The 25,889-nt window shown below is 40.7% G+C and overlaps 1 protein-coding gene across 2 annotated transcripts; it reads left to right on the plus strand.

Annotated features, from left to right (window-relative positions):
* The first annotated feature begins 1,192 nt into the window (after positions 1–1,192).
* On the plus strand, positions 1,193–23,594 carry sec24c (SEC24 homolog C, COPII coat complex component). 2 transcript variants are annotated; one of them, XM_085361509.1, is made up of 24 exons: positions 1,193–1,336; positions 3,303–3,481; positions 3,748–3,828; positions 5,179–5,305; positions 6,599–6,765; positions 6,862–7,602; positions 7,687–7,817; positions 11,064–11,172; positions 11,339–11,466; positions 13,568–13,706; positions 13,812–13,927; positions 14,821–14,945; positions 15,041–15,232; positions 15,336–15,429; positions 16,814–16,930; positions 17,016–17,186; positions 17,338–17,434; positions 17,518–17,663; positions 18,271–18,409; positions 18,767–18,885; positions 19,214–19,393; positions 19,998–20,183; positions 20,355–20,444; positions 21,725–23,594. In XM_085361509.1, exons 2-24 carry the CDS (start codon positions 3,322–3,324, stop codon positions 21,863–21,865), a joined length of 3,696 nt encoding a protein of 1,231 aa, XP_085217635.1. In that variant the 5' UTR covers positions 1,193–1,336; positions 3,303–3,321; the 3' UTR covers positions 21,866–23,594. The 2 variants fall into 2 exon arrangements, with proteins under 2 accessions (XP_085217635.1, XP_085217636.1); XM_085361510.1 differs by lacking the exon at positions 3,748–3,828.
* The last annotated feature ends 2,295 nt before the right edge of the window (positions 23,595–25,889 follow it).

Genomic DNA, 25,889 nt, shown 5'->3' on the forward strand with positions numbered 1-25,889 from the left:
AACCAGCTACATTATATGGTTTGGACTTGTTAGCACTGAAAAAAGACAGAAGGCAGAGCTCCTAAGGATACAACAACACCACTACTATGTACATTTATAGCTACTTTTACTTTCTAAGTAGGTAAAATACTTATTCCACCAAAGGGGGAAAAGAATACTCAATATAAATAGATTCTGAAACTCTTTTTCAGTGCAACATTTGCATTGCAACTGTTTTGCAGCACCTATGTTAACACATAATATAGGTGCTAGAGTTCCATAATACAGTGTCTATATCAGGGAACGAGTTTTCGACACTAGTTTAAAGATTTTCCATATGCCAGATGCCACAAACCAAACCTGTTACCCCATGGGGTAAAACTTTAATTTATTTTTATTTTATTTATTTATTGGTATTATTGCAATGAAAATTCAGTTATTCTTAATGATGAGATATTGTCATGTATGTTGCGGGTCCTGAGGACAAATTTCATTTTTATGTGGAAACATGTAAATGAAAATGAAAAGGGACTAAATTTAAACCTAAATATACATTTCTATTTTTAAATGTTTTGCCACTACATACACATTTTTATTGTATTTTATTGTAAAACTGAGACTGAATAAACTCCTCAGGAAGTTGGCATGAAACTCACCATCCTGGAGGAGATGGTCGGTGACTTCTATATTTATATTGATATCTTTATTTCGTTTTCTCTGTTATATCTCTATTTTTGTATTGGATTTATTGTGTGTTTTATGTATACTGCTGTGACATCTCAAGTTCCCTCTGATCTGACCTTATCTGAACAAAACTGCTCAAAAGTGACTCTTTTTTTTTTTTTTTTAGTAAGGGTTGATTACCCTGACCCCAGCAGTACCCTTCCTCCACTGGTTTTTGGTCCCCTCTGGGCCACCACAAATATCATGAAACAGCCCCTGTTTAATAACTTTTTTTAATAACTATCAATGCTTTGATTAAAAAGACTCCCATTTTACATGTTAAATAGTTGGCTGCCGATACCGTATACCAATTACACCGCTGCCTTGTCAAATTCCCGAAGAAAAGGTGAAAAAACAAACCCCAATTCTTACAATGAAACCAAAACTCTCACACAGCAGCCTGAACAGCTTCCAGCAACCACTGCTGCGCTCTCTCGGAGGAAGTCACTTTGAGGAGTCCGGATGTGGACGTGGCACAGCGCTGCAGCAGTTCCGCTGAATGTCCGCTTCTGATACCGAGAAGGGATTAGTGAGCAACACCCCGGTACGACATCGGCGTCTCAGTTTGTCGACCACCGGGCTTCAGAGTTTGCATCAAATCTAGGACAGCCTTACTATTTACATCACTTTGGAGGTAGGTTTAGGTTTTGATACGGTTTATTCTTTGCCCTCCCGGCTTCGCTGGGGATCTTGGATTTCGCTACGTTTGCTAATGCTTGGCTAATGCTAAGGCACTGCTAGCACCGCTCTGACGAAAAGCTAGGAGATTACGAGCTAACTTAGCATTTGGTCACAGCTGATGTGCTGTCATGATTCAGGCTGTGTGGTTGCTAACATTAGCATGCTGGGGTAGCTGGAGTGTGGTTAAATAAGGAACGTGTCCTGCTTTGACCCCTACTTAGAGTCAGAACAGTTACTTGTATAATAAGAGAGGCAAGTTGTTTTTGGCTCTTGGTTGACATGTTGTCCGGCTAATGTTAGCATTGCTAGCGAGCTAATTATAATGCGGCGGCATTACTACTCGCCAGATTTCACACTTTCCTCCTACAAAACAGTCTTTTCCCTACCTGGCACTTGTTTTTTTATTCTCAAACACCCTATTTCTGTGTGAGTTTTAAAAAGTTCTCCGATGTTTGGATAAAATTACTAGCCCAAACCTTTAGCAGTGCACCTTAGAACAGATGTGGGTCACTCGGTAGGCCCGACATAGTAAAAGAACAGTTACGGTTCCAGCGATTGTGTTTCTCGCTGTGGCACCTGCACTGCTGAATTATTCAATGGCCCCGCTGGTTTAGCTCGTGTTTGTCTGTCAGACGATACTGATCACTCATGTCTTATATTTTAGGCCTGTGTCCAGGAACAAAGTGAATAAAAACACCACTCACCCACATCTGTTAGCAGGGTTAAAGTTGATGTGATGGAGTTATGCTCATAAAGTTGGTTTTCATAATTCAGCATTTGGTTTCTTCTCACTGCTTTATTTAGTTTTTATTTTATGTTATTGACGATTTAGGATTGACTTACTTTCCATCTTCTCATTTGAGATATTTTGAGTGTGGTTTTCATCACTTTAAGTATTAGATTTTATAAGTTGTTTAGAAAAGTCATGGCAAGACAACACTGACTTTCTGTGATGCAGACAGCATGAAAAGTTGCTTACATGCATTTTATTGGCTTATTTAACCAGCTTGACAACGTCTAAAACCCATTTCTTAAATGGTTATTTTAGTTTTCTAACTATACAGTCTTTAGATATAACTAGTCATAACTATTTTTTTAATCCTTTTAGTTGTCTACAATACTTTATCTTTAATAACTTGTAAAACCTGTACTCAGGTATTATCTGATACTATCTTTAATACCACTTTCACAGCTGCAAAAGAGTTGCATAATAATTTTGCATTTTGTGTCTTTTTAGCAATAGGTGTTCGATATTAATGTTTGTTTACTTTCTTTTGGTTGTAATCTTTTTATTTAATGTTATTTAATTTTTGTAGCACATTGTGTAAAAACTCAAAAGGCTGAGGGTGTGGCCAAGTCAAACATAAAAAGCCAATAAAGGTTTTGTCACTGAACCAGGAAATGTTAATGTCATAAGTCAGTGGGATTTAAATAATAAATAAATAATAATGTCAGACTGTAGACAGTTAGAGTTTAGAGTCCTGCAGGGCAAAGCTCTTCTGTGTCAGTTTGCCTGTTTTTTAGTTCAGGTGCTTGGTGCCAAAAACTTCATTTTGGATCCATTATGTTTTATGTGGGTGTTAAGATCTTGTTATTTTAGTTAGACTTACTGTTTAAACTGCTTTGGAAAAAACGTTTTCTTAAACATGACAGTTGTCAGTAAATGTTCTAGCAGTATGTGCAAGCACTGCTGTGGACAGATTCCCCCTGCTCTTTGAAAGAGTCTGTGTCTTTGTTTCAGAGAAACACAATACCTTCACAACAGCCTTTATCAGTACCGTCCTTATTTCAGGGGCTTTCACACTACAGGTGCCCTGGTTGTATTATTGTTCACACACACGAAGCAGGCGAAACAAGTTTAGTCCTTAACTATGACATCTAAGTAACTAACTGTATTGTTATTTCACAATTTCATCCAGATTTAGGGATGAACTGAGGATGAATGTAAACCAGCACACGCCAATGGCCTCTCCATATGGCCAGCCCCAGCCTAGTTTTGGCCAGCCTGGTTACGCTCCCCTGGATGGGAGCTATCCAGCACCCTACGCACCCTACAATGGCCCTGCGTCAGCCTATCAGCCTGGGGCTCCACCGCAAGGTAAAGTGCAGTTTGTTAAAAAATGTGCGCATGAGTGAGACATTCAGCAGTTCAGGTAGGCTGTACTTTAAGCATTCAGAGGGATATAACCTTGGAGTGTCCTACATGCCTCCTGCCTTGTGAGTGATCATGTATGTGTGAGAAAAGCACAGCACCTGTGCATACTAATCTGATTCTCAACTGCCCTCTCCTTCCTTCACTTTGCTTCATGCACTTCTCTTCATCTTCTTGTATTTGCCTCCTTCCCCTCTTTTCTTCTATTTCAGGTTACTCTCCTTTCACAAGCTTTCCCTCTAAGGCTTTGGCAGCCAACCCAGTCTCTGACCTCCCCTCTCCTCTTGACTTAGGTAACCAGCTCATCTCTGTTTCTCACTCATTTCACACTTCATATGCCCTGCAATCATCAAATCCTCTCTGTACCTGCAGGTATTATTCTTCCTGCTGTGTCATTTTTCTCAGCATATAATTGAACATCTTTCTGAGACTAATGCCAGTGACGTTCAAGTACAGCAGCCAACTATACACCAACCTTTGTGTAGGCCAGAAATATAAATTATATCTCTGTTATGTGAGAGACATAAATTTAGTCTTTGAATCCACTGGTCATTACTTCTTTTGCTTTTGATTCGCTGCCTTTTGCACACAGGTTTTAACAGCAGGTGGGGAGGGGGTTTCTGCACTCAAAGCTAGAGCTCTGCATCTCAGATGACCATATTAGAAATATCCCCTCCCTTGTTGACATTGTATGTAAGAGTAGAAAAAAACTAATTGTTGGACTTAGTCGTACATATGTTGACTTGATATTTGGTCATGTTTGTTATGAGCATCCACCTTTGCAACAATAGATATTTGGCATAATAGGTTCCCTTTAAACAAACTATTAGGGTCAGATTTACAGTCTGAATGGTGAAAAAAAAGTTCCTGTATGAACTTGTCTTACAAATCTGGTTGATACTCCTCAAACACAGCATTTGTTATCTTGGTTTTCTATCTGTGCAAACCCACGAGGGAAAAATATGTTTGGCTTATAATAGTGTTACCTCAGTTAGGGGTGGGCGATATAAACGATATACGATAGAAACGATATAAATTTGGCCAACGATAGAGATTTTGACTATACCGCTCTATCGCGATAGCGCATGTTGATGATGTCATCAAGCTGAATTAGTTTCAAAAATCTCTCAGTCAGAACATGGTATGTCATGTTTAGGTGGAAACTAGCGAGCTAACTTCCTGCTAACTTCTAACTCCGTTAAATTTAATAAATTCTGTTTTCATGGATGCCTGGATGTTAAACTTAATTGTTACACCTGGTAAAGCAGCAACGCTGATGATTTTATTAAAGATGAAAGAATTTAGACCGTTTTTAACTCTTAAGTGTTCGTTTGACTTTCGGACCTGAGGGGATGGAGTTTTGGACCCAGATTACTCCGCAAAGCTCCTCACTACGGCAGCCGTAATGCTCTGACAATCCATCAAAACATTTTTAACAGATTTCTGCACTCCAAAATCAGTTTGAGGTCAGTAAGCACGTGCTTCAAATTATACCGTGATATGGATTTTAGACCAAATCGCCCAGCCCTAACCTCAGTTATCTCAACATACTAAGGTTCATACCAGAGTTGATTCACGATTATTTGGTAGCGAAGTTGCTTTTTGTCACTATATGTAGTAATTATTTGGCTCTTGCATTTCAGGTCCTGTCAGGGGTCCTCCTACCTCTGGACCCCCGCCTGTCTCAGCACCTCAGCAGTACAATCAGTACAGTCAGAGTCAAGGGAGCATGCAGAATGGACCCCCACCTCCTACACAGGCACCACCCAGGTAATTTGTTTTCGCCTTTGCTGTACAAGTTTATTGAAGCAGTTGACAGAATCCATTATAATACCCCAGATACTAGTACTGAGACTGTCAAAATCTGGTGCTTTCCTTACAGGAGTGACATGTAGACTACAAACCAACCAAAGCACATTTTTAGAAACAGTGATGTGTTAAGGCACTCGACAAACTGCACAGAAACTGAAATTTAAGAAAGCAGGAGGTACCTTGGTTGCCAATACTCTGCATTTCTTTTTGTGTTTATCTGCTGTTTAAAAGGCTGGATTAGGACAGGTGATGTTGAGGAACCAGGTGAGCTTGTCATGCTAGGATATTGTTATCCTGATTGGATTTGCTCCAAGATACGCTAATAATAAGCTAAAAATGTGCATTCCTTGTAAAAACATGGACAATTTTGTAATCAGGTTGTCCTAATCAGTATGTTAGTTCAGTTACAGTAAATTTGAGGATACAGACTGAAAGTTTATATTTTATTTTAAAAACATGGCCACCTTATACTGTTTAATTGATAGAAGAAGCTGTGTCAGTCAGCCCTGACCTTCTCTGTGTGCACGTGTCAGAGCAGAGTCACAACTCAGGGAGAGGACACTGCACAGCATATCTTCACAACTCACATGGGTATGACATTTATAAATATTCAAAGGTTAGATGGTAGAGGAGGTGAGGTACATAGTGTGCAGAAGTTGTTAACTTTCTGCAGAGTCTATCACCTCCAACCTTTATGTAGCCTTCAGATTAGCTCAAGAACAGTGAATAGAGGGCTTCGTTGAATGGGTTTCCATGTCCAAGCAGTTACATCTTAGCATTACATCACAAAGCATGATACAAAGCGCCGGATGCAGTAGTGTAAAAAATGCTGGGAGACATGTTTTCTGGAGTGACGAATTACACCTGTCTCTCTGGTAATCCAGTGGATGAGTCTGGGTTTGGCAGTTGCCAGGACAACTGTACCTGTGACTGCATTGTACCAAATGTAAAGTTTGGTGAAGGGGGGATTATAGTGTGCAGTTATTTTTTCAGTTTTTTTTCAGTCACTCGGCCCCTTAGTTCCCGTGAAAGAAACTCCTAAAGCTTCGGCATATCAAGCCATTTTGAACAACTTCATGCTCCCAACTCTGTGGGAACAGTTTGGGAATGGCCCCTTCCTGTTGACTGGCCTCCACAGAGTCCTCACTTCAACTTGATAGAACACCTTTGGGATGAATTAGAGTGGAGAATGCAAGCTAACATCAGTGTCTCCTAGTGCAATCAACTACTGAAAGAGCTTTGTGTTTTCAGACCTGCTGTCTCTCAGCCGTACAACCAGGGTGCTATGAACCTATCGGGGCCGCACCCTTCTTATCCCCAACACTATGGACCCCCATCCACAATGCAGCAGGTTACCAACCAGATGACGGGGATGCAGATCACCTCTGGACCACCAACCGCTGCTGGGCCAGGATATGGTAATTTGAATAGATTTGTTTTTCAGTTTAATGCATGCAGTCTTTTATTCTCTTTATGATATTTAAAGATTGTATTGTCTTTCACTCTCTATTCAGCTCCACCTCACAGCTCCCAGCCTCCTGTCAGCACTGGGTACTCGGCCGCACCCCAGGCCTCCTACACCCAAGCCCCACCCCCTGTGTCCTCTGCTCCCACCCAGCCGCCACCTCCCAGCGGCCCCGCAGCTCCTCAGCAATATTATAGCGGCCCACCGCCTTCTTCTCAACAGCCATTCAATTCCTCTCTTCCCCCTACCTCTCAGCAGCAGCAGCAGTTCACCTCTTCTGTACCTCCACATCCTCCTCCTCAGCAAACCTTACCTCCATCCTCCTACTCGGGTCCGGTGCCTACACAAAGTCAACCTCCTGTTCCCCCAGTGTCCCAGGCACAGCAGTCCTTCCCTACACCCCAGCCCCCTTTCTCTTCAGCACCTCCACCTGTCAGTCAATCTTCCTTTGCCACTGGCCCTCCGCCTTCTGCCCCAGGCTCGTTTCCACCTCAAGGCCCCCCTCCTAGCTCTCAGCCTGGTTCTTTTCCTCCTCCTGGCCCCCCTCTAACCTCAGCCCCCTCTTGCCAGTACCCAGGTCCCATGCCACCCCAGCAGCAACCCCCTCCATCTCAGCCATCCCCCTATCACTCAGGGCACCATCCTCCTAGACCTCAAATGCCTCCCACTTCCATGGCTCAGAGCAATCACCTGCCTCCAGGACCCCAGGGCCCGGCAGGTCCTCCTGGGCCACTACAGCAGCCTCCATCTCAACCTGGGATGCAGACAGGATACCCTCCTCAGCAGAATGGTTAGGAGACGGCTGTTAAAGTAAAATCAAAAAGGCTTATCATTCGTTTTCTTTGTATCTCAGCTGTTTTGCTGTTTTCTGCAGGTGCTTTTGGGCAGGTGAGAGGCCCTCAGCCTGGGTATTCAGGCCCTTACCCTGGGCAACCAAACTATGGAGCACCAGCTCCTGCTCCACCTGCACAGAAAAGACTTGACCCAGATGCCATTCCTAGCCCGGTGAGCTGACACAAATACATATACTGTTTAATTCTCAATTGTTTTGGTTTGCCACACAAAACCAATTCTTAAATCTCCAACTTTTAGAATCTGTATTTGGTTGTAATGATGTACTGAGCTGCATTATATTGCGAGGCTTTCTCAATGTTCAACCCTCAGGGGAAATAAATAAATGTAACAACTAGGCCATCTCAAATTCATGGCCCAGGCTACATCCGGGCCTTTGCAAGTTTCGACCCACATATGGGTTTAGATTCTTTTTTTCTAAAATTTCACTCTTGGTTCTGATCCACACTTCATATGCAACAGTCCTATGAAATTAAGTTTCAGATTTTTAGTCTTTGTTCCTTATTAGATCTTATCTTTTATCTTTCATCTGGTTGAATTAAAAAGTTGTGTGGAAAAATCTCTTCACATGATGGATCGTAAACAAAAATAATGAATATTTATGATGCAATTTAGTTCAAATCTTTGCCCATCTGTCTTTAAACATTTTACCAAAGTAGCGTTAGCAAGGAAGGTGGAACAAGTTTCTCAGTGTTAGAATTGTTGCATATTAACACATTAATACAGCGTAGTTAAGTATAACATCACTTTTAACTATGATGTTCATATAATCTATAAAAGATTTCCCTTAAAAGTGGAATTTATGCGAAATCTGATGGTATTGCACTTGATTTTATAGGCCTAAGTGGACACTGAGTGTGAATGATTTTTGCATGCTGCACCTAGAGCTGTGTGATAATTCTGTTATTATGTGTTCTCCTTACAACTGTTATTTAGATTAATTTAATTTATTATAAAAGATTCAGAGTTTAGTTCAGTAATAAGAATTAAAATATCTCAGCAGTTTATTCCTAGAGTAAGTTTTTGAAGTGGGACCATTTTTACACCTGACAGCATCTCTCTCGGTCTAGAAAAAAGATGGCAAGTTGGTAAATAATGTGATAAATGCATGTGTGTTTACTCAACATGGTCATAAATTTGGATTTCATTGTAAATGTATTATTTTCATACTGCAAAGCTCTAGAATGGAAGAAATCTAACCTTTTTTAACTATGTAACCTCAGATTCTAAGCATGTTTGCTACCACTAGTTAGTTTAAACTTATTTCCACTTGAGCTTACAATATTACTAATAACTAATCAATAATACTGATGTGTTTCTGTCTACATAAAAGCAATGCTACCTGCTGCTGAGCTCAGTCTTGCTGATCTTTCTCCTCTCACACTCCTTTTTATCTTTTACTCTTTGTATTTACTTGTTTTGCACAATTTGCTGGACAAACATTTGAATGTAAAGCAAGCGTCTGACATGCCGGCTGTGCAGAAACCGAGACATAGAATAGATCCAGACGCTATCCCAAGCCCAGTAAGTTTCCTGTGTGCCTTTTCCTCTGCTTCATCCTCTTCTTTGTGCCTGACTGCAGTAACCCACTGCCTCCTCCTCCTGTCTTTTTCCTCTACTCCCTTAAAGTTAGCGATCATGACAGTTTTTTAAAAATTTATGTTATGATCCAGTTGTTGTGTCACAGATACATTTTGATATGCCGATATCTGATATGTTTTTAGCAGAAATGCCCAGATGAAATTGTCACAGCCCAAACAAGACACAACAAAGACGTAATATTTCAAGGGAAAGTTTAACATTGTAGAAAATGTTTCTTTGTGTTTTCTTGTTAAGAACTGGATGAGAAGATTGTTACGAGGGCTGTTCGATATAACGATATGTATCGGATGACGATTTAAAACATCTATCATTTTACGCTATCGTTTGTTTCGTGGTGTCGCAAAATAAACTGTTTACGGCAATATTTTTTCATCGTTTTGATGGCCACTGTAGCGGCTATATTAATTTCTTAAAGTTCTCTCTTTCTCTTATATTTTATATAACCACACTACGGACGGACAAGCGCCTGTTTTTATGTGTTGTCATTAGCAACAACGACGGTAAAACCATCGCGTGTCCACTTGTTTATTTTCCACATAAACCTTTCACAATAGCTCAAGATCCTGTTGAGACTTTTCAAAATAAACTGAATTACGTGAAAGAGTATGCAGAGTCTTTACGGATGAGAAGCAAAAAAGAGTCGTCAGGTGCTAAAAAAATAAACCTTCGACTCAAATGTTAGAACAGGCTTTTCCCCGCAGCACGCTGTGTAATAAATACTCACAAAGAAAACAGCGGCCTTTACAACTTGTGTCTAAAAATGTATAGTTTCATGCATCGGTTACAACACTCGACTCCAGGTACATGACGCCCAGCTGGAAACACTTCACGCAAGTCGAGCTGCCCGAGATTCTTTCGCTCGGGATATGAGATTTTGGTCATATCGCACAGCCCAAATTGTTACCATTCTCAATCTGGACAGTAGGTGTGAAACCAGTACATTTATCCTGCTAATCCTTTAACATAGCACAAATACATGAAATAATGATGAGTGTGAGTGTATTAGTTCCATACCATGACCTTTAGAGCTCCTTAAGTAACATGTTATTCTTTGTATAATTCATTCAAAAACTGAATGGTGAATATGAGGCACATCTGTGCCATGACCCTTTAATCTTTAATGGTTTCCTGTCTGACTGATTTTTGTGGGATCTTTTCATCCAGTTTGCAACAATAAAGAAAAAAAAAAAAGCATTTTCTAAAGTCTCAAGCTGTCTCAAGTTTTCAAGAGACTGTCAGGAAAAATGACTAAGATGTAGTGCAACTTTTTGTGAAACTCAGATTACACATTAACAGCCTGTACACAAGGTCGTATAACCATTGCCCACCTCACTGTTTGTGTTTTTGGTCAGGATTTTGAGGCAGCTGGTTCTTAAGAGAACTTCTGTCTTTCAAAGTAAACTTTATACACCCACACAACGCCTATAATCCTTTTCCAAGCCCTGCATGCTAGCCTGGATTGGATTTACCATCAAGTCTCTTGCATTTAAGGCATGCCTTGATAAATCCTTCCCGGTTCCCGGGATTTAATTTTTTGTTTTAAATTCTGACAGAATGGCTTCAGCATGAATTGACTTTGTTTTTGTCCACTGATCAACACAGGGTATAGTTGTGTGTTAGTGGCTGCAAATCTCTGTGTGGGGGAGTTGTATACAAGTCTTTTCCTGCATGAGTGGTTTTCATGTGCCTCTTTTAATTTTTGTGAGACTCTGGGATAGTGTGTCCTATAAATGTCTTATATTGATGCTGTGATCATGTATGAACGTGGGCCACCTTTTGTCTCCCCCTCTTTATTAGATCCAGGTAATAGAGGATGACAAGGCTAAAACTACCGAGCCATTCACCACAGGGGTCAGGGGTCAAGCCCCACCATTGGTCACCACCAACTTCCAGGTTCAAGACCAAGGTTGTTCTCCTTTTTTTTTTTTGTCCTCTCTGGTTTTCTCAGCCACAATTATCCTGGAGTTCACTTCATTTGTCCAAATAGTTAACAAGATAACACTAAACTCATTCTTGAAAATAATTTTTACATTTAGCATTGATAATAATGGAGCAACTGTGCTTGTGTTTAGGGAATGCCAGTCCCAGGTTTATTCGTTGTACAGCCTACAACATGCCTTGCACAGCTGATATGGCAAAGCAGTCTCAGGTGCCATTGGCTGCTGTCATCAAGCCCCTCGCCACGCTGCCACCTGATGAGGTGAGTGATTCCTTTGCTCTGGCGCTCTCTCATATCTCTTTTGTGTTGTGAATTCTGTAAGTTACGATTAGACAGGGTTTTTTTTTTCTCATTTGGAAATGCAGTATTGTATTAGGAAGAAAATCTCCTGCCTAGAGATTAGGGCTGAACGATTATGGAAAATAATCTAATTGCGATTTTTTGCCCCAATATTGCGATTGCGATGCGATATGCGATTATTTTTTAAGGTCTTTGTCTTCTGTATTATTAAACAAAGACAAGCAATACATCATATAGTATGGCCAATACTATATTACATTAATTTTAAACTGTTCTTTCCTGGAAGACAGACCTCTGTTATGATGACATGAGGTGATGCATGAATTGATGACTGACATTTTTATTTAACTTCTTCAATCACAACAGTATATTTGAACATACACAATAGTTTATTTTTAGCTTACAAACATCTGAGCATAAAGTGCTGACAAGGAACCCTGGTGTAAACATTAAAATGAAAGTCAGTACAATGTGCAGATTGCAGAAATATACATAAAAAAAAATCAGTGGCTTTACCACACTCAGTTTTTCGACATCTGTGAACTACTAGACAGTCATTCAATTAAAAAATAATATTAAATAAATAAAACTAATAAATAAAAAATACACACATCTTACTGATCTCTGCAGTCAGTAACATTACACATAAAGTGCAAACATAATAGCAATTGTATAAACACACACACAAACACGCCTTTAAAGTTTAAATTGGACGGTCTAGCCTTCTGATTAGCGTCACCGCTGTCTCGGTGGAGTTTAATAAACTCGGCCGTCTGCTTCTTGCTATCTAAAATATAACCAGACACTGGTGTAAATTCTCGACTGTCTCATACTTCTGTTTAATAAGTTTTCTGTTTGACGTTTAGTCAGCTGTGTGAAAACCAAGGAGGAACCCACCCGGGGGATTAATAAAGTTTTATTTTATCTAATCTAATAACTTTAATCTCAGCCAAACCGATTTACTCACGAACAAACAAAACACTGAAAAAAGCCCAACAATAACATTTTTAGGTTGTCTAAGTGACTTATATATTACGTTTAACCCGAGCAGCGAAATTCCGCGGTGATCTGAAAATGATGTGCCGGGAGTTGTGCCGTTCTCGGCCGCATCAGTAATCCTCGAGCTCCCGGCTAGCTGTCGAGCTGGTGGGTAGCAGACGCCTCTGAAAACGTCGAAGCACTTTTGCAAATATGGGATATCTTGATAAACCGAGCAGATATTTGATGTTTACACAACTACTTTCTCGCCTGAAAATATGTTAAAAGTTTATTTTGTGACCCAGAAAGATTAGTATGAGTAATTTTAAAACTTAGTAGCGGCCGCCATTGCTGGAAACTGGAGTTTGGCTGGGCCGCGCTATGAATTCTGGGATATGGTAGTAATTTGGACAGCCTTATAATCGCAGTATAATCGCAGCCTTTGCGGTTAGAAAATTGCACTTGATCATGTCGCGATATTATCGCAAATGCGATATATCGTTCAGCCCTACTAGAGATTGAACTTTTTAAAAAAAAAAAAGGCAAACAAGCTCTGAATGCAAAAATATATCTTTGAAAATGCTGAATGTCTTTGAAAATTAATATTCTATTGTTTATTTGTCCCATTAACAAGCTTCTTTTGCATTTCATCGTCTTCATCTCATCGGTATCTGCGGCTGCATCTTCTGCTGCAACAGTGGAACAGTTATTACTCGGAGCCAGATTTGATAAAAGATTATTTTTCAGGAAAAAGCCTAATATGTAGATAGTATCAGAGGATGCACGTAATGTCAGTGGGATAATCTCTTCAAATCAAAGGTGGGAGTGGCTGCATGACCCTGTTTCATGCTGTCATCACGCCTAATATATATCCATTTGGATTGGACTTTCATGTTGTGTCATCTGGGTATGAAAAACAGCTGTAGGGAAAAGCAGGCATGACTTATTTATTTTTAACTGATAACAGTTTGGTACATATTGCGTCTCGGTTGAGTAATTGTGTCCACATTAGGGTGTTTGAATCCTTTTTCTCGTCCTGGTGAAGTTTAGTTTCATCTTACTCTTTTCGCGAATATCTCCTCAGGCCCCTCCACTCGTGGTGGACCACGGCGAGAGCGGTCCGATCCGCTGCAACCGTTGCAAGGCCTACATGTGTCCATACATGCAGTTCATAGAGGGAGGTCGCCGCTTCCAGTGTGGTTTCTGCAGCTGTGTCACAGAGGGTGAGCACATGTGTCCATAGTGATATGTGAAAAGATGCAGCGTTTGAGAGACTATAAATGGTACCCTGATGTGCGTTGATATCATTTCTGCTTTTCCCCCCACAGTGCCTCCACATTACTTCCAGCATCTGGACCACACTGGTAAGAGGGTGGACTGCTACGACCGGCCAGAGCTTTCACTGGGCAGTTATGAATTCCTTGCAACTGTTGACTACTGTAAGGTAAGACCCACGATTGAAAGCTCCATGAGGGGAAAAAAGTCTTACTGTGGGGTTTTCATGCTTTAAAGTACCTCATAAGTCTGCAGCTGACTATTTACCATGTATCAATCATCATTTTTTAAAATTAATTTTATGGTTTAATAATAAGTGATTAATTCTCACTAAAACGTCTCTATCTCAGTATGATTAAATTATTAATGGGCCTTGGTGGATACGATATTAATGGGATGGGATCTTTAAAAAATATATATCACCAATGACAGTGGCTGATACTTACTCATACCATCATAGCGCTTATCTTATTTTGTATTTATTTTTAAATTTTCAATTATTTACCTTTTTAATATGGTGATATTAACAAAGAAACTGGATCTATTATGAGTCTTGTCTTAGTAAATATCATAATTCCTCTTATTTAACAAGATTAGAAACATATTGACTTAATAGAAGCTTTTAACACTTGCTTTGCTATTTAGTTTTTGTAGTTATTATTTAGTAATTATTTGGATAAATACATTAGAAACTTTTCTTCATTTGGTTAGATGTTGTTGATAAAGTATGAGGTTCTCTTTTTGTTATCTTGGCTGAACTTAAAAATGTGCAGTGGCTAAAGAAAAAGCCTGCACTAGATTTAGTATTTTTGAGCAAAAAATGTGAGTGAAGCACAACGATCACCATCAGACGGCAGCTCTAGTTTTCTTTAACCCAAGTAAGGGATTCCAGATGTGACATGCTTGATCAGGCTAGGACTGAGGACATGTAAAGTGGAAAGAATCTGAAAAAAAATATATGTTGTATAAGTCTTGGTACTAAAGTCCGAGACCACATCCAATTAAACAACGAGTAATTCCTGAATGTACCTGTGTATCTATTTATGGCTTGTCTGTTTACAGAATAACAAGCTCCCTCCGCCTCCAGCCTTCATCTTCCTTATTGATGTGTCCTACAATGCTGTGAAGAGCGGCATGGTCAACATTGTCTGCCAGGAACTCAAGACCCTACTAGACTGCCTCCCCAGGTACTCAAGCACACACCTGAATGAAGAAAAGTACTGTCAGATTTGTAGCTCATGTGTGGTTTTGATTTATTTATGTATTTATTTTTTTGATTCAGGGAGAATCCCGAAGTGGAATCTGCAGTGCGAGTGGGTTTTGTCACCTACAACAAGGTTTTGCACTTCTACAACGTCAAGTCGAGCTTGGCCCAGCCCCAGATGATGGTGGTGTCAGACGTGTCAGACATGTTTGTACCCCTGCTTGACGGGTTCCTGGTGAATGTAAATGAAAGCAGACAAGTTATCGAGAGGTGAGCAGCTATAAAGTGGACATTGACACTTGGACAAATACATGAATAGACAGACGGTCAGACACATTGATCTGGGTTAATTACTTGCTGCTTGTTTTTCCAGTTTGCTGGACCAGATCCCAGAGATGTTTGCAGATACCAGGGAGACGGAGACGGTGTTTGGACCCGTCATCCAAGCGGGACTGGAGGCACTAAAGGTAAACGCCTGTCGTGTTTTGTCGTGTTTTGTGTCCAGGTCCAGAAATCTTAGAGACTTCTTGAAGATGAACATAAAAGTTAACTTTCAAACTTTGAAAACCTTTAAAATGTCCATTTTTTCTCACTTGGTACCAAACTGCTTATGTTATTAATGTAAATAATAAATAACCTTTTAATGAAATTTGCTTTTGCTGCCAAATAGTAACCCTCTGGGGTCCCGGGTATAATTGGCTGCTTTTTACTGCTTTTGATTTGATGTCTATCTTTCACCTTTAAAAGCAGTTTACCTTGCCTTGTTTGGTATCATTCTTTTCAGCACAACCTCACATGTCTGAATTTCCAGTTATATTTTCATTTTCACTTACTGTATTAACACAATTGATCAAAAAGTAGAAAAAAGTTATATTTTTCTGTAAAAACCACAAACATATTTAGCTAATTTCCCTTCTGTGGGACTAATAAAGGTTATCTTATCGAATCATTTTAATAACTTTAAATGCAAATATAAATTGTACATTTTAAAAATCTATGCACGACTTTGGCAAACAACAAAATTATTTGCAACTATTTACATAAAAATGCAGCCAAGGCCTCAGGCGTGTTTTATATAACCTCTTATAGGAGAACACCACAGGCCTTAAAGCAGGAGGTGTTTCTTTCGCTCGCTGTGTCATTGGTAAAACTTATAAAAATGCCACATGTGGCCATATAGTTTTTTGAAAAGTCGATATGGTACATTTTTCCACCAATAGCAAGAGGGTGTTTTTTGTCTGTCCTCTTTTTTTAGAGTGCTTGCTAGCACTGAAATGCAGTTTTTAAAAAAAAATAAAAAAATTTCCCACCAGTGAACACGACGACAGTATTCAGGAAAAAACATTGTGTATATTTTTTATCATAACTCTGGTTCTATGTGGTCTATCGACACAATTTAAAAACTGCTATGTATTTTGAAGTCGGTACTTTCAACACAAGTTGAAATGGAGACTGTATCTTGTTGCCGTGTCTTCTTAAATTGGTCATGTGATTTGGACGCCCCGTCGCGTACGTTGATCCCAGAGGGTTAAAGCTACAACGATGGGCAGCTCTGAAACAAAACATTTGTTTATATTTAATTTTTGACTAAATCGATCTTAAAAGAGGGGCCTGTTACACTTATTTTCAGTTCCATATTTTTATTTTTGGACTCTTCTAGAGTAGCTTTGTGTTCACTGTTCAAAATAAACCCTGTTTATCTTATACTGCAGCTTTGTGGAGCCCTTTAGCTTATGCACTTTTTGAAACATTTTCCTAATGACAGCTTCTGACACAGAAAAGCAGTAGGTGGTGCTCCAGTGCCATTTATTTGAGTCACAGTCTGATGACCTGTGTCTTCTCTCCCCACAGGCTGCTGACTGTGCTGGGAAGCTGTTTGTGTTTCACACCTCTTTGCCCATCGCGGAAGCCCCAGGAAAACTAAAAAACAGAGAAGACAAAAAACTGATTGGAACAGACAAGGAGAAGGTAGCATGAGACATGACTTCATATTGTAGCAGGTCAACTTCTTGTGTTATTTCGCTCACTCTCTTTCCTTTCTTGTCGTCCACAGTCGCTATTTCAGCCTCAGGTGGGTTTCTACAGCTCTCTGGCTAAGGAGTGTGTAGCCCAGGGCTGTTGTGTGGATCTTTTCCTCTTCCCCAACCAGTATGTGGATGTTGCCACATTAGCTGTGGTTCCCGTCTCCACTGGAGGTTCAGTCTATAAATACACCTACTTCCAGGTGAGCAAAAGTCATTCTGCTCCTTCTTCAGTGTCACTCCAATAGATAGCATGAGAGTTTTGTTTCAATGTTCTACATCCAGCCACTTTGAAGAAAACATTGTGAGTCAGCACCAGCTGGATTGTATAACTATGTGCTTTCTTTATTGCAGGCCCAGTCGGATCAGGAGCGATTCTTAAACGACCTCAGACGAGACGTTCAGAAACTAGTTGGGTTTGATGCTGTTATGAGGGTGCGAACCAGCACAGGTGAGACTTCAGCACTTCAAAACCAACAAAAAAGGGCTATAGATGTAGCATGTAACAGCTGACTTTAATTTCCCTCCCCTCAGGCATCCGAGCAACGGACTTCTTCGGCTCCTTTTATATGAGTAACACCACAGATGTGGAGCTGGCAGGTCTCGACTGTGACAAGGCCATCACTGTTGAGTTCAAACACGATGACAAGCTCAGCGAGGAGACGGGGGCACTCATGCAGGTGTGCATGCTTGTAACTAAATCCTCAAAGGAGAGTGTAAACAAACCAGGCTTTTCAAAGGGTTTAAAGTTCTTACAAATGGCAGCAACGATGATTTAGTAAAGCATCTGGCATCACACTGTGTTTATGTCAGATGGATAGAGTTCTCCTCTGCAGATATTTTATTTAAAAAGGGGCGAGTACAGTTCGCTTGCTCTCCTGTGAGTTATCTCAGTGAACTCCAGGATAAATGTCATGCACTGCAGCTGTCGGCAGCAGTCTTTGTTCTGTTCTGCAGCCTTGGTGAGCTCTCATTGAACCAGTTCTCCACCTGCTACAGGTGGTACTGGTTAACGTCGCCCTCAAACTCAAAGTGGATCTGCAGAATAGAACAAGGGCTTGTCCTCTAGATCAAGGATAGGAAAGACTGAGGCTAGCTGTTTAGAAATGAATGTTCAGATAAAGGTAATATAGAAAGTTGCCAAATATACTCGTTTGATGTGGAGGACTGGTGATTGTGGTTACGTTTAAGTGGTTTCAAGAAGAGGCAACGTAAGTCGCACAGCATTGCTGAAGTATGAAAAGTTTTGTGTCTCTGTTCATTCTAATAAAACCTGTTTCCTCGCAGTGTGCCGTGCTGTACACCAGCTGCAGCGGCCAGAGACGTCTCCGCGTCCACAACATGGCCGTGAACTGCTGCTCTCAGCTGGCTGACCTGTACCGCAACTGTGAGACAGACACAATCATCAACTACTTCTCCAAATACGGTGAGTTTTTGTGCTGTGGAGGAGTGTGAACTCCTTAAATGCTCTCTCTCTCTCCCTCCAGTGTTCTCTAACGAGGTGTGAGTGGAGAATTGAATGAATAACATTTTCTAAAAATAATACCAAACAGTGCTGAGCTGCTCCTGCGGAGCTGCAAATTGCCTAACAGTAGTAAGCTGTAGCTCCTCTTGAGAGCTTGCTGTTATCAACAACTTTCTAAGGTCACTGACTGAAGGGAAGCAAAGACGGTAAATGTTAGATATCTGAGAGAAAAGTGGTTGCAGTTAATTTCATTTAGATGTCAGTGTAATGCACCATAGCAGGTGATACATGAGTGCGTGTGTTTTTGGTTTCTTCCAGCTTTCCGTGGCGTTCTCAGCAACCCCACTAAGGCAGTGAGAGAAACTCTTGTGAACCAGTGTGCTCAGATTCTGGCGTGCTACAGGAAGAACTGTGCAAGTCCCTCATCTGCTGGTCAGGTACTGTGAAAGCATCCACATCCACACACGGTTCACAGAGAGACTCAGAACTGAATGTTTAAAAGCTGCACTGCACTCAAACGAAACACAAGATGATGATTGTAATCACTGTTTTCATGACGCTTTTATGGATAAAACAACAGATGAATAATGGAAGATAAAATACAAATGAATCAAATGAATCCCTTTCCTCGCTATAATCTATATCCGTTTCATATCAAACCCACAAAAACCTGCCTTTCTCATAAACTGATTCAGCATATTTACTCGTCATTAGGCGTTTGAATTGATGACAGTGGGTTTTTGTTTTGTTTTCTTCGTTCCCCAGTTGATTCTCCCAGAGTGTATGAAGTTGCTCCCAGTATATCTGAACTGCGTGCTGAAGAGTGATGTGCTGCTACCTGGAGCCGACGTTTCATTGGATGACCGAGCTTACCTTAGACAGCTGATCAGCTGCATGGATGTTGCAGAGAGTCACGTCTTCTTCTACCCCCGCCTGCTGCCAGTGGTGAGACCGCAGACAAAGGCCCCCAAAAATCTAATCTGTTCACGTTCTCGGCTGGATGCTTTGGCCACAAAAGTCTAAAACTGGGGGTAACACTAGAAATAAGTTCATATATGATATGGCCACTCTGATGCTGCTCACTTGGTCAGTGCAACAGCCTGTTTTATGAAGCCAAATGCAAACAAATGAATACAGTGATGCTCTCAAAGAGCACACAGTGAAATTGCTTTGTGTTTTTTGACTATATTGGCTTTGATATCTGTCTGGTATCATTCGTTTAAATATTAAAATTTTAGTGAGGTTTATGGCTAAATAGTGTATGAATACAGGATTCAGATCATCAGAAAAACCCAAATTCTGTAACATGTGACCACTCTGAGGTAGCTGTGGCTCAGGACGTAAAGTTTTGAGGTGTTCTTGGCAAGATGCTGAACACTGCATCCTTGGTGGTGTGTGATATGTTAAAAAGCCCCAGAAATACAATTCAAATGAAATTATTTCTGTTTGTTGTTAAAATGTAAGCTAGCTTGAACTAAATCTACCACCTGATCAGCAGGCTGAAATGCCAGCAGACAGTAGCATCTAATTTTTTTTGTTCATCTTCCAGATGAAATTGGAAAGCGGTTCGTTGCCAGTGGCAGTGAGGGACTCTGAGGAGAGGTTGTCAAAAGGAGGAGTTTACCTGCTGGAGACCGGGCTCCACCTTTTCCTGTGGGTGGGAGCCAGCGTTCAGCAGGAGCTGCTGCTTAACATCTTTGGCACGCCGAGCTTCAGCCAGATCGACTCAAACGTGGTATTGAAGAGAGTTCTAATGAAAGGCTAACAAAATCAGTCATCCTGAATGTTTAATGTGAATTTTACCACAACATAAACAGTTTTATAATAGTGATATTACAGTTGTTTCCTGTATTGTAATGGTTTAAAGTATAATATATTTTCTGAATGTTTCTGCTTTTTGTTTCAGACAAGTCTGCCTGTTCTTGACAACCCCATCTCTCAGGCTCTCAGAGAGCTTATTTATTCTTTCAGAGCACAGCGATCACGATACATGAAGGCAAGTTTTCTCTTCCTTCTTTTACCCCATAATGTTTCTGAAAAGGAGCCTGTTATGGTTTGGGCAGCTTTGCATGATTCATAGTTCAAAATAATCCTTATCTCGCTTATACTGGCTCTTAGTGCTACCCCACAGGCCATTTTTAACTCCTCTCCTTTTAAGCCTGCTTTTCCCTGATTGGCTGCTGCTCCTAAACAGAAGGTTTGAAAAGCAGCTGAGTGGAGTTTTCTGTGATGCGTGACTGAGAAGACTGTTTAAGGATACCATCTTTGTGGCATCATTCAGGTCCAAAAACATAAAACAAACTGTCTAAACTGAGAATTTAAGGCAGCTTGAAACCTGAGCTTTTGGTCAACAGGAGTTATTTTTACATCTGCTGACCTCATTATTGGAAACTCTGGCCATGTTAATATGAGAATCCACCACTGCAACAATGTCTACATGACAGACAATAAGAAAATGTGCAACAGGTGCACTTTAAACAATTTGCATGCTACCTCTGTTGAGAAATAGATTTTTCATCTTCTTCTTCAAGTTGCCCCCATCTCACCCTATCCCTATTATCCTCCTCTGTCACACCACCGCTCTGCAGCTCCTCTACTGCATCCATTAATGTCGTCTGTGGTCTTCCACTTTTCTTCTTGCCCAACAGCACCAGTATATTCACCATCTTTCCTCTGTACATGTTAAATCCATCACAGCCTTGCCTCAAACTTTGTCTCCAAAATGCTCAACCTGAACTGTCTCGAGACCATCTCGTAAACCTTTCTTGTCGCTCTTTGTGCTATCCTTTTGTCACAAATCACTCCCAACCCTCGTCTCCACTCACTCCACCCTGCACGCACTCTCTTCTTCAGTTCTTTTGTGCACTGTCTGCTGCTTTGGGCGGGTCAGTCCAGTTATTTAGGTGGATAAATGTCTTTTTCTAACTTCTGTAACGCAGACTTCCCGATACGTGTATCTAACCTAGTGTTTGGTCCTAATTGGAAAGTTAGGAGATAAACAAAGAATTAAAAGGCAGCTATTTTTAATAATTGATGAAACATTTAAGTGAATATTAAAACGGAAAATCTCAAACTCAATTTTTTTTAATTTCATGATGTAAGTTTTAGGAGATGCTTTGATTTTTTTTTTTTTTTTTTAATACACTTTTATGTTTGTCTTGTTGCAATAATTGTGAGCTGGATGCTCAATACGTTATTTAATTGTATTTTTTATGGGCACATTTTGTATCAAGTCTGCCTCCTCTTTCTCACACACCTTTCTCTGTCATTTTGCAGCTGATGGTGGTGAAGCAGGAAGACAGGGCCGAGCTGATATTCAGACACTTCCTGGTCGAAGACAAGAGCGCCAGCGGGGGAGCGTCATACGTAGACTTCCTGTGTCACATGCACAAGGAGATCCGCCAGCTTCTCAGCTAGGCCCCCCCCACCGCAAATTCCCACCTTCACCTGTATGAGCCCCCACCACTACCACCACCACCACACAGATCCATCCCAGTCACCTTTCCATGTGAAAGAAAGCGCTTGATCTTTTTTCCTTTCCTTTTTTTTTTTAAACCTAATAAACTAAAGCTCCCCTTACTGTCTGTCAGCTGAGCACCAGAGACCAGCTGGTAGATCACATGTGTGCGTGACAGTGCGAGTGTGTATCTGTGTGTGAGTGAGAGAGAGAGACATAGGGGGGATCTGATGTTAATAAAGCTTTACTCTGCCTCAAATCTGCTGCTCCACAGCAGCAGGAGCGAAATAACTTATGAGGGAGAGTAATGTACATACAAAAATGAACAATTACGTATGCAACAGACTGACGGAGAAGGCGGATGCCGGCTGTAGTTGGTGTAATGTCTGTATTAAAAGCACTGAAAGGCTGTTTGGGTGCATGAATGACTCTTGGATAGAAAACACTTTTTATATGACTAAATCCCATTACAGTAAAGGACATAGGGAATTGAATAAATGCTGTTCTTTCTGTCTCTCATCCACTATAATCATGGCCTTAGTACCCCCTTCCTCCCCTTCTGTTCCCATGCTGCTCCAATCATCCGTAATGTGTGAGTGTGTGTTTCCAGATGTGAGAGGATTAGTGACCCATTGCCCAGTTTTGTTTTTTAAATCTCCTGCTGTGTCTCCAGGTGCGAGCATCTGACTTTAAGCCCTAGATTAACAACTCAAACTGGAGTCTGATGTGATCTTACCAACAGTAAGCACTGAAAATAAAGGTGCATGTAGTTTCTGTGACTGCTGAATCGCTACAGTAATCGGCAATTCAGATTGGTTTCAATCAGCGTCAGTTGAGTTTCGCTCACCGGGGCGAGCATCTGTCTCTCGAGACTGTCATGAGAGGAAGCTCTCATTATTTCCAGGTCTATGCAGCACTGAGAAAAGCCAGAGACAAACTGAAGGGGAAATGAATGAGGCGTGTGAATCTATTATTTTAAGCGTCACAGTGAGGGGAAACGTGCTCCCGATCGCTTTGTTTGTTGGGCGATTGTTGAAGGCGAGTAGTGCTGCAGACTTTATATTAACAGAAGGCGTTGATGTCCGGGTCTGTCTGAAAGCAGGCAGGGATGAGCACAGAGCGGCAGCAGACGTGTGAACACCAGTGAATGTTTGCAAAGTTTTGGGTTGCCTCCACACTGAGAAGTTGACAAGCTGTTCAGTGTGTAAATAAAATATATAATCTGTACAGAATTAATAGAAAAATAACGATTTTAAAGGCCTGCCTGAACGGCTGTGGTTTGTTGATGGTTGATTTGTGTCACAAATAGCCTAAATATAAAATCATGGCTTTTACTGAGGAGAGGAAGACGTGGCTTTTCTCTTTTTTTTTTTTTTTTTTTCCTTTTTCTTTTCTCGATATGTCTGCGTGAATGTGAGGTGTGCGATTGTGTGAATGTGGGGTCGGTCCTGGTGAATTTCTCCTGAGGAACAGAGGGATCAGCCAACACACACACACACACACCACCCGTGAGGTTAAACTCGGTCTTCATTTATCACTTTGTTCCTTTTATAACGACGTGACTTTGTGCTCTGTGTGTGTGTGCAGCCCTCTGTTCCGTCTTTATGTTCACTGACTTCGATTGACCCGCCGTCTTGACTGTAATCATAATTTCTGTTCCTTTTATTCTTTTTTTTCATTGCCACTTGGGACTGCTAATAAAATGATTGTTTAAAGTGAAACGTTGTTTTTTTTATTCTTGTGTTATCGCTGAAGAGAGTCTTACTTATCCATCACTTTGTGGGGGGAAAAAAGCAAAATTACAAAACATTGTCACTTCCTCTTTTTAACAATATGATACATTTATGACGGGTCTGCATTTTTCCGCATGCTTTCACTTCTCAGTTTCTGGATCCACAAAAATTCTCATAGTCTAGGGAAGTGTAAGTTTAGCATTGAAAAATTACGCTTTCCTGTATATTGCCTAACTCAGCATTTTATCAGGACCGCTGTACTAACTGAAAACCTCATGAAACGGTTATTTTTAATGATATCTGCTTTATCTGATGGCGCTAATATCTGAGCAGATATTTATCATGATCCCAAACGATTAAGTCTGCAGGTAGCTAGTGTATCTGAGGCTGTCTGCGATATCATGTGCTTGAAGTTTTCTTGCTACTTTATCCGTCTGTCACATTGTTGTGAAGGAATCTGAGCCCTCTTTACTGCATTACTTGAGTTCATTGAAGTTTGCAGCCACTGTACTTCAATCAGGTTCGGGTCTACGTTTTGATTCGGCCATTGCAGCCAATCTGTTGTAGAGTTACTGCTGTGTTTGGATTCATCCTCTTATTGCATGACCCCAGCTTTAGCTGTTGGACAGGTGGCCCCACAAGCCTTCATCCAGAGTCGTCAGGTGAAAACCAACCAGGTCACCTACTGTAACTGATGCTCACCAATCAGTGTGTTAGACTATTTAACAATTAGTTTGAGGGAGTTTGTGGTTTTTTTTGTTTTTTTTTTAATATAGGTAAATATCTAAACCATAGCACTAGGGAAATGGATAAAACAGACCTAATAAATTCACACTAAAATGTAATCATCGTGGTTTTATCAATGTGGAAACAAGCACATGACAGATGTCGATGCCCTTTTTTGCACCCAGCTTCACAGTTTGAGACCAGTTTGGAGTCAAGAAACGTTATATATATATATATATATATATATATATATATTTTAGGGGTGCAACGATATTCGTATCGATATTGAACCGTTCGATACAGTGCTTTCGGTTCGGTACGCATATGTATCGAACAATACAATTTTTTTTCAAATTTTTTTTTTTTCAATTTTTTTTTTCAATTTTTTTTTTTTTTGTGTCCCGTTTGGATCTATAGCCATCAGAATTGTTGTCTTGAGGCCAAGAAAGATGCCAAGAGGATTTATTTTAAGTGGATCATCATATTGGTCCATTTGATTGACCTTTATTATAATTATGAATTTATTTTATTTTCAGTTGCAAACGGGACAGACATGACTGTGGGATAGGACAGGGGGAAAGAATGAAAGAAAGAGGGGGAGAGAAAGAAAGAAAACCAAAGGGGAGAAAAAAAAAAGAACAATACAAAATTTGTAATTTATTTTATCAACTTTCCTTCTGACGATGCTGTCTGTGTTGAGCGCTCAGTGAATCTGCATTTGACTACTCCGCCTAGGCTCGAGAGTGCAGCCTAGGCGGAGTAGTCGAACGCAGATTCACTGAGCACTCAACACAGACAGCATGGTCAGAAGGAAGAGCGCAGGGCAAGCTAGCGAGACAGAAGTGGACCTCCCCACCCTCATTCAGATCTGGCGTTTGGAATTATTTTGGTTTTCATGTGACGTATGACCCTGAAGGTAAGCGAGTCATGGACTAAAGTAAAACAGTATGTTGGATGTGCCATGCAATGCTCAATTACATGGGTGGGAGCTAGTGTGTTAGCGCAGTTAGCTCGTTAACGTGTTGGCCGTCTAGCCCCTCTGTATAGGGTAGCTCGTTAACGGAGATTTGCCGTGTTGTGGCGTTAAGGTTATTTCAACGAGATTAACCTGAAAGCACTAGTGGGAACACAACGAATATGACTGCACATTTACACCGACATCATCCTAGTGCAAAGACAAAAACAACAAGCATGCATGCTACAAACTTTAGCCGAGTCATTTAGACAGCTGTTAGCACAGGATTCTCCTTATGGAGACCTGATATGTTTAATATGCTGCTGAGAATATAGCCCAGAAGAAGCGGATAGTATAGCTTTTATTTTGGAAAGAGACATTTCTCTGTAATAAACTCTCTTTTCCAAAGATGAGTGATTTCTCAATCAGATACAGGGCTCGCAATATCGCTAGCCCGACGTCCCGGGGCTATCTCTGCCCTGCCTGTCGGGCTATTGTAGGAAGGAAAAATATATGTCAATGCTTTTGCATTCTTTCAGAAATGTAGCTGGGTAATTATGTCATTGGGTG

Source organism: Diplotaxodon limnothrissa, linkage group LG8, assembly GCF_057381915.1.
Source record: "Diplotaxodon limnothrissa isolate DT_005_m linkage group LG8, D_limnothrissa_male_GT1.1, whole genome shotgun sequence".
NCBI lineage: Eukaryota > Metazoa > Chordata > Actinopteri > Cichliformes > Cichlidae > Diplotaxodon > Diplotaxodon limnothrissa.

What these genes read in the sequence shown, in the direction of transcription:
- sec24c (XM_085361509.1), top strand. Translation starts at nt 3,322, where the DNA reads ATGAATGTAAACCAGCACACGCCAATGGCCTCTCCATATGGCCAGCCC. An exon ending in CAACTGTTGACTACTGTAAG is followed by an intron (nt 13,928 to 14,820) that starts GTAAGACCCACG and finishes GTCTGTTTACAG; the next exon opens with AATAACAAGCTCCCTCCGCC. An exon ending in AGACGGGGGCACTCATGCAG is followed by an intron (nt 17,664 to 18,270) that starts GTGTGCATGCTT and finishes GTTTCCTCGCAG; the next exon opens with TGTGCCGTGCTGTACACCAG.